Source organism: Oreochromis aureus, linkage group 16 (genome assembly GCF_013358895.1).
Source record: "Oreochromis aureus strain Israel breed Guangdong linkage group 16, ZZ_aureus, whole genome shotgun sequence".
In the NCBI taxonomy this organism is placed as follows: Eukaryota; Metazoa; Chordata; class Actinopteri; order Cichliformes; family Cichlidae; genus Oreochromis; species Oreochromis aureus.
In genome coordinates this window covers 28,397,093-28,406,439 of record NC_052957.1, presented here as the reverse complement: position 1 = coordinate 28,406,439, position 9,347 = coordinate 28,397,093, and the positions used below count along the sequence as shown (strand labels likewise).

General features: G+C 36.4%; 1 protein-coding gene across 1 annotated transcript; it reads left to right on the top strand.

Moving 5' to 3' along the window:
- The first annotated feature begins 2,653 nt into the window (after nucleotides 1-2,653).
- Nucleotides 2,654-6,057, top strand: vtcn1 (V-set domain containing T cell activation inhibitor 1). Its single transcript, XM_031755567.2, has 5 exons — nucleotides 2,654-2,685; nucleotides 3,240-3,321; nucleotides 4,606-4,948; nucleotides 5,205-5,456; nucleotides 5,879-6,057. Exons 1-5 carry the CDS (start codon nucleotides 2,654-2,656, stop codon nucleotides 5,995-5,997), a joined length of 828 nt encoding a protein of 275 aa, XP_031611427.2. The 3' UTR covers nucleotides 5,998-6,057.
- The last annotated feature ends 3,290 nt before the right edge of the window (nucleotides 6,058-9,347 follow it).

Here is a 9,347-nt window from a genome sequence, read left to right as displayed (position 1 = left end):
TGTTCACGTCAACTCAGTGAATAGACACATAAAGTTTACCAGGGAAGATACAAAAGATAATAGTTTGCCATTTCTGGACTGTGCTGTGCACATTAAGGAGAATGAAAACCTCAATACTGAAGTTTACCAGAAGCCCACACATACAGATAAGTACCTACTCTTTGACTCCCACCACCCTCTCAAAGACAAACTTGGAGTAATCAGAAGCCTGCAGAAAACACTAGGCAGAAAACGTTCCCTCTAAGACAGAAGGGAAAGAAAAGGAACAAAGACATTTAAAGAAAGCTTTTAAAACATCTGTTTATCCCAATTGAGCCTTTATCAAATCTGCAAAAATGCACAGGAAAGAAGGTCAGACACCATCTAGGGAGAAACAGAATGACAAATGGAAGAACACAAGTGTGTGTTTCTCATGTTTGCTGTTTTCCCCCTTCCTCTTCACCCTCTACACCACAGACTCTGGCCACTGCACAGAGACCTGCCATCTTCAGAGGTTTTCTGATGACTCAAAATTATTTAGCAATTGCAATATTGTAATGAATACATGGGAAAAACTAATCAAAATCTATAACACGTGTTTTATGCAGTTTTAAGTTATCAGAACATTAAGACAATGCGTGTATTTAGGTTTGTAAAACGTCTTCTGTATTAACAGATAAATATATAACTCACTAAATGAAATGTGCACATGAAATGCAAATACGAACTACACATTTTTATAGATGAAAAAGCTATAACAAATGATAGTTTAAACTAAGGGAGGATTCAGGGTCACTTAATCCATCTTTAATTCTATGCTTTAGCAAAAAGGAACGCTTTAATCCTAATGTTAAACCTACAGAGAGTGTCTGTCTCCTGAATTTGACCCGAACCTTTTTCCACAAGAAAGGAGCATGGAAGCTGAAGGTTGTGCCTCCCATTTTACTTTTAGAAACTCTAGAAACCACAGGTAAGCTGACAGTCTGAGAGCAAAATGCTTGGAATAATACAGTACTGTGTGGTCTTTAAGATATGATGGGTCCTGGTTATTTAAGACCTTGCATGTAAACCCAGTTCTGGAATGAAGAGAGAGCCAATGAAGAGAAGGGAGAATTATGCTCTTTGTTTCTAGTCCCCGTCAGTACTTACACTGCAGCAGTCTTGATCAACTGAATGCTTTTCAGAGAACTTTTAGATAATGATGAATTACAGTAGTCCAGCCTAATAAATGCACCTAGTAACACCGTGCATAACAATACAATAATATCTGGAAAGCAGATAGAAAAATTCACAATGGAGCACTATCAGTCATGGATTGGCCTCCCAAGGGCCTCCAAACAAGAGGTTTGTCTATCTTTCCAGAATCATGGAGGACTAGTCCTGAAGACAAGAATGCTAAGGTAAGACAGTTGAGGCTTTGTTGAAGAATAAAGGTGGACATGCTAACTGTTAGCTTTCAAGCTTGTTAGAACTGAAGAAATAAATAAAGAGAATTGCATTAAGGGTTTTTGGGTTGCGTTCTATATTTTCATTTATGTTTGTGTAATTTAATCATTTTGAGCATTCATTTTTATAGCAAAATAACATTAAGCGTCTTACATAATGCGCACCTTTCTAACACTAATCTTTAACAAGGATTGTCAACAAAGCAGGGTTTTGGTTGCAGTTATCTACTGTGAAATGCTTGCACCAAGAATATGTGTTTTTGCTGCAAAGCAAAAACTGAGCGCTTCTTTTTGTTTTATGGCTTAACAGTTTAAAAACTCTACATTTCACAGTTGCATGGTCACATCTTTTGAAAAACTAAAATAAAAACTGAAAAAGAAAATATTTATTTTTTCATAAGATCATATGATATGACATACATGTGCTTAAGTTTCAGTTTGATGTACACATTTGAGGTTGGCAGAATTTTCCAGTGGTCAAGAGGACTCGGGAGTCTCTTCCTTTGTCACACAAGTGTTGCATGCCACATTTCTTTCGATCTGAGCTGAGCTAAAGCTACTGTAGTTCAATCCAAGCAGATATTAGTATGAATAAGGCTAATCGTCTGTTTTGAAATACCGAAAAAATCACCAGTGATTATCATCATCTCTTTTTTCTGTTGTTATTTTAGTGAACAATGTTTGGTCCTTTCCATAAATGAACAAATGTTACGTATGTTCTCTTTCTCCTCGACAGATCAAATTTAGCCCACCTTGAGTAAATTGCCAAGCCCAGGGTGCTACTCTTTTTCCTTGTATGCATATTATGCATTTACTGTAATAAAATGTTAACCAGCAGCAGCCGGCACTGCATGCTATACATATATACATGAAAAACAAATTGTATGTCATAAAATGCTTTTCTGAATGTAATCCCTTCACTTTGTAAAAGCTTAACTAACATCACAAAAATAATCTCTTTCTCTTGTAAATCAGTCACATGAACTTTTATTTTGATAAGATAAACAAGCTCAATGATGACCTGTCAACCAAAATGAAGAACACACCTTAAAAGTAATATTTACTTATGGTGTTGTATTGTATTTTCTAAGTGCTCTGAGAGAGGCTGAGCAGACAGTTCTGTGCAGGCTGCTGACAGACAGCAGCAGAAATATATTACTTGGATAAAAAGTGGATAAAGAATAAATAATTGCCTTTTTTGTTGGTCTCAAGAGATTTCATCAGGAGCCATGGCCACCCTCGGACAAATCATCTTCTACAGGTGCGACCGTGATGTTTGAATATTTGTTGTTGTCATTCAACTTTGAAAATATTTAGGTGTCTCCAGTGGTAACCGGGTATGTTTGCTTTTACTGAACCAGTAGAGAAAGAAAACACTTTTGATGTTATTTGACAACTGTAGTTGCTGATTACTTTTAAAGGTTCAGATTATAATAAAACAACATGTTATTAAAGATTAAACTTATGCTTCACAACTAGTTTGATATGTGATCCCTTACAGAATAAAAGTTGCTGACACTCTGTCAGAGATATTTCTCCTTTAAATATCTGTAAGGACAAAATATTAAAATTTTTGAACCACAAAGAAAACACTTACAGAAGAACTGAAAACAATCTCCAGCTTCCAGCTTTCTTAGTACGATGTTTTTTTTGTCCTGATCATCACGAGACCCGAAAGACACAATGCCATGCCCCAACCATACAGTTATAGAAACAGTAATAGAAGCTATTTAAAGAACTGCTATGAAACTAATCTTCAAAAACTAATATTATGTGTTTCATTACAATTGCACTTGTGTTTTTCTTTTTGTGCAGCATGCTCGTCATCATCGTCATACTTAGCTTCTTCATCATCCTCTTCTTCTCCCTGGCCTTCTCCAGTAAGACCCACAGATCTGTTTGGATCCTCTTGTCATTAGTGATGGCTCTGTGAGGCCTGGGGTGATACATGGGTGTGCTCGCCACATGCTGTGTTTGTCTTAACTAAAATACAGTTAGTCCATGTGGACAGCAACACGGCACGGCATCCAGTGTTTAACTGTGAATATTCATTTGTATCAGCATGTGTGATGATCTGTAAATATTTGTAAGTGAGGCTGACTTTCCACTTGAGATACATAATGTTGGTAGCCAAGTAACACATATACTCTATATTCATGTTTCATTTCCTTGAGAAAATGTTTATGTGTGTTTAGGTATGCTTGACTGGTGCAGGTTTAACATGGTATTAAGTGAATACTGACTTTAAATATCATTTGATAGTTTCATTCATAAACGTGGTGCGCCTGAGTTTTTACTGTGGAATCCTGTCCTATATGAACCTGTGAAATTGGTATTTTGGCCATCACCTTGTTGATGTCTTGAAAGTGGGCGTGGCTATATTTTAGAAGAATGTGTGAAGCTGATAGCTAGCTAGCATTCAAGCTAGATTAATTGGCATGTTAGTTTTATTAAGTTACAAATCTATTAAATATGCGCAATGTTGTTACCTGAAAAAAGGACTTCTTTTTTTTAGTTTAACTGATTGCCAAAAAAGATCTGATTGTGAACCAAAGGACACGCCATGCTCATACAGTAGTGAGTCATCAGTCACAGAGTAGAAAGCATACCGCACTTTGAGTGAGTTATTTTTATAAATGGCACCATAATTTCCAAGCTAAACACGATAAAGTCATAAAACCACTGACTGAAACCATAAAGGCATTAGGAAAATATTTACTGAGGTTATAAATCAAGTGAGTAGATTTCTTTTCTAGACAGCTACAATGGTTGCCCTCTGCTGGTCAGTAGAAAGAAGACAGGTATAGGACATTTCCACCCTGGCTTTGTTTTTCAGACCTGTATGCTAGAACCATCTTTTATATACAGTCTATCTATCTGTATCTTTAGAATTTAATCACTTTTACTAACTCAGACCCCTAAATAGTCATAGCTTTGCCTGAACTATCTCTTGAAATCACAGTCTCTCCCTCTCTCAGAATATGTGAATGAGAAAAATGTGAACCTGTCTTTAAAATCATCCTGCTAAAAGTTTTATAACTGCCAAAAGCAAACAACACTTTCACTAAATATCATTTAAATCGGTTGTTAAGTTGTCAACAATTTGGAACTAGAATACTGTAATTCAAATGTGCTAGTCTATAATATGTGTATAAAATGTCCACATCCCACAGAGCCCCAGTCCAATGTGATAAGCAGCAGTACAAAGCCTGTCGCCAACCTTGGTGAGGATCAGCTGCTCAGCTGCTATCTTAACACACAAACTTCCCAAGACAAAGTGACAGTGACCTGGAAGAAGACGGACCTGACCGGCCTGGTTTACTTTTATCAGAATGGAGCTCCGGATCTGACGAATCAGGCGTCACAGTTCAGTGGGAGAACTCAGCTCTTCCCTGAGGCTGTAGTCACAGGCAATGTGTCTCTGCTGCTGAGGAATGTGAGACGCAGCGATGAGGGGAAGTACACATGCAGCATCAGCTCCTCTAAAGGTGGAGGAGAGGTCAGCATTCAACTCAGAACAGCAGGTAGGATGACCCACTCTTCAAGATTAGTTGTGTGTTTATCTAATCATTCTTTATTGGCATTAATTAACAATATAGCAGTATTTAATGGATGGTTTGCAACACATTGGAATAAGATGGTATAAGGGTATTCCTAGTTTTTATAATGTTGGGAATTTTAACCAACGTGCTGTTCTGAGTAATGTGAGTACTGAGTGAAGCTTCACTCTTGATTGCAATATTAATTCACAATTTTTTCTTCCCTCATTTATTACATCAGCTTTTTCAGCGCCCACTTTCACCTTCTCAAATGGCACCCTGTCTGCCGAGGCAGTCAGGTGGTTCCCAAAACCAAGCGTTTCATGGTTAAACCAAACTGAGAACATCCTGAATGGAAGCTCCACTTTCACAGAAAACTCTGAGGGGATATTCAGCATCTTCAGCACACTGCTGTCGGTCCAAGTCAGTGACACCTACAGCGTCAGGATTGAAAACAACTTGGTGATGGCTCTTTCTGAGGCAACTATATCAGGTAGTCTATATACTTTTACATGGACCTGATACCAAACACTTACAAAGATTCTGCTAACCCAACAAAATGATTATGATTCAACATCTTAATGTTTCTAAAAACCTTTCTAAAGTCTTAACAGCTCACACTCTTTACATAAAGTTGGGATAAAGACATGAGTGTTACAAGCTGGGCTAAAACAAATAAGATATTAAGCTGAATTAAAGAAACTGTAAGATTTAAAATAAAGGCCTAAAATTCATCCTTTGGCCTTTGGCCCGTATCTTTTATTTATGGAAGTGTAACACTAAGTCAGAGGAATATTTCTTCAATTTAAATCAAATCTACCAGAAAATAAAAGCAAATATATGTATTAATATATATATAGCTAGACAAATAATATTATAGGTTAAAAAAACTAATTATTTTTCATATGTTTTCAGGCTCGGATGTTTCATGGAGGACTTATTTCACCTTCAGTGCTGCTTCATTCCGTCCAGTTGGATCACTTTATGTCATTATTATGACCAGTTTCCTCTGGATCTATTATGTGACCTTGTGACACACTAATGTACACAAAAACACACAATACATACAGAAATACTGTTAATTACTTCCCCTGGCTGCATATGTGTGTGCATGTGTTGCATTTAACCTCAGGATATGTCCAAAGTAAAGACTGACATTCACAAAAGCGGTCCTCTTTGAAGATTGTGTAGCTTTACTTTAATGTAATTTATTACTGCATGTGTTGCAGTTGTGTAATGCCATTTAACTCTGTGTTGGATGTTTTTAATAATTTATCTATTAACTTTTAATATTATTTTTTACATCCTCTAATGCATTTACTGTGTGTGAACTGAGGGTTCCATTTAAATTATGCCAGTAAAATTCAGCTATCTTGACTTTGAAATTTTACTTTAATGCAGACATGTAACATAATGAAATACAGAAATATAGAAACAAAACAAGTAAAACATTGACATTTTAGCACATTTTCTGTGACAGTTTTACTGTCTAATTGTACACTGAAAAAAAAAGTTCTTTCGATTTACTTGATTTTATTGTGTACATCGGTCCCACATAATATGAATAAGTATGACTGACTTAATTTTCCACTTTCCTCAAGTAATTAATGCTTGTCAAATCAAAGTATTTTATTTACATCAGATTACTTTAAAAATCATGTTTGATGTACATACTATTTATTTGTTAACATAATATCAATGCATTGCATAATGTCAATATATTTTAATGTTTAACACCAACTTATTTTTGATTGCCAGTGGTACGCAATGATATTGTGTAATGTAAACACATTGCAATTATGTTCCTGCAACACAAATTATGGCTTTAAATCCTACTTAATTTTTTCAATTGAAATATTAACTGATCATTATTGACAAAAAAAGGCAAAGACTGAGTGCTGCTGAACAATTCACCTTTATTAAACTGTAACAGCAGTGAAAGCAGCAAGCTGCCATGAACAACCCCAAAATCACATCCATATAAACTTGTTAACACATTTTTTAAAGATAGCCTGCAGAAATAACTAAAGAAAATTTAAAACATTTGCAAATATTTCACAAAAAACTGACCTTAGCAGCAAAAGTGCTTATAGATGATCCTGTCATCTCTTACATATAACATTTGTATTAATTACACAATTGAAAATTTAAACTAAATTAAGACCTGAAAAAGCAACATGCTTTTATGAATAAACAGATTTACACAAATATAACTTGTGTATTATTTGACAACAGTTTCAGCTTCTGTACAAGTATTTACCTGTACAAGATTTCAACTAAGTTGAGCCTTAAATGATATTGTTACATAACTAATACCAAACACCTACATGAATCTTAATCTTCCTTTTAAACATGTAAGCAGGACATTAAGGTTGACTCAGAACATATTGCTAAAAATCGTCAGTAAAAATTTCTTACAACATGATACCAAAAGGAAAAATCTTCCTGCATTGCAGTCACATGAGGGGAAAGCAATAAAAACATAAGCAGTATAACGTTACTGAACACAAAATGAAAAACTGCAAAGAATTGCAGAAGTGCTGTCTTTGACTTCTCAATGAAACAGATGGTTTTTAAAAGCAAGAACTTTAGAGAGTTTAGCTCCATCCAGTTCCATGAAAACCTTCTGGAAAACGTCAAAGGTGTAGCGGAGGTCAGCAGGGTAGGCAAGGTTTAATGCATACATGAGTCCAAATAGCATTATCACAGCAAATGCTACATTATCCAAATTCTTCGCCACCCTGATGCCTGCAAGGACAACTCTTGTTCTTCTGCTGAAGCTTGCTCTTTAAGATAAATTCGAACAGTGGTGTCTTCAACAGTCTCATTGATGGCACGTTCTTCCATGCCCTGTAAAAAAGAAGCCATGTTAGTCATTTCATGCCAAGTAAGTAATATGACACACTGTGGAAAGTCCGAAAAAAAGAAAAGAAAAAAGACAAGTACATACCACATACTCCCGGATAAGCATGCCAGGGTCTTCACCCATGTAGATACACACTCCCTTGACACACTCACGTCCAGCATCAACATCTTCACACTGAAATGAAATGTATGTAATTAGCATCTTCATTCAGCCCTTGTCCTTGATTTAAGTTTTAATAGTGTACTTTACATGAATGTTTTTAAAGTAAAGGCACACAAATTAATAATAGGTTTACTGGCAATTAATAATAAGTTGACAAAGTGAAGGTTAAAAAAAACAAGCAGATGTAAAAATACAAAATGAGAGAATTTATCATGGGAAAACATCTGAAATCTTCCACAATTATAAAGTTTCATCCAAAGAGGATCATATTAAGTGAGTGTTGAGGCTTTATCACTTACATTATCCATTTGTGCCACAATTCTTTCCAGTATTAGTCCAAGCTCTCCTCTTCTGTTGACCAACTTCACCAGGTTGTCCAAGTGGAAATCCAGCTGAGCCAGGAACTTTGAGGGGGATGGTGGCAATTCTCTTAAACTCAGCGTTGATCTGAAAACATGAGCACAGAGGAATGAGCTTCAAAGGTTTAATACCTGGAAGAAGGCTGCAATCACTCATGCTGAAGAAATGGGCTGTCAAATAACAACTGTGCCTTAACCATTTTAGGCTAATACCGCAAGAACACCGTGTATGAGGCAAACCTTACCTCATGGAAATCAAATAGAGCAGGCAGCCTCCACCATTGGTGCATCACGAACAACTTCATGTCTTCTGTATGAAAAAGTCTCTTCCATCTTGAGTTTCACCAACTCTGTTACTCTTTTTATGTCCATGTCAATAGCTTTAAGAGTCCCTTTGTCTGCTACTTCTGAAACCGAGGTAAGGTTAAGAAACTCATTCCCAAACAAGGAATCCATAAACTGAAGTCTGAAACTGCCCTGAAGACCACACTGTCTCTTGACTTCAACGATGAGATCCTCAGTTGATTCGGGCGCTCCATTAGAGAGTGAGCCTTCGACAGGTTCCGTCAGCCAAGACAGTCTTTAGGACCATAGGACTCCCCATAGGACTCTGTAGGCAAAAAAGAATTACATATCAGACATACAGCTATCCATACCCAATAGTCAAAGTTATAAAGATCAGACATAAAAAAAAAAGAACTTATCTAATGAAATACATGCGACTGAACCTATTACACTTATCTGAACACCTTTTATTTCTATATGCCTTTTTAAAGTCACAATGTGGACTGATCCAATCTTATAGTCAACCAATGGATAAGTATCAAGGAGTTCACAGAGTGAAACGAGAGTGAATATTCTTGTGGATACTGGGCTGAGCTCAAAAGCTCTGTCGTGCTCTTTGTACCAGCCACCAAGCTCTCTGACAATGTAGAATATGCTGTGGTACAAGGCAGATATGGTTTTTCAGTATTCTGGCAATCCACCTGCTGCCCTG

Coding starts and splice junctions, on each gene's coding strand:
- vtcn1 (XM_031755567.2), top strand. CDS start 2,654: ATGGCCACCCTCGGACAAATCATCTTCTACAG. Junction 2,686..3,239: donor GGACAAATCATCTTCTACAG/GTGCGACCGTGA, acceptor CTTTTTGTGCAG/CATGCTCGTCATCATCGTCA. Junction 5,457..5,878: donor TTCTGAGGCAACTATATCAG/GTAGTCTATATA, acceptor ATATGTTTTCAG/GCTCGGATGTTTCATGGAGG.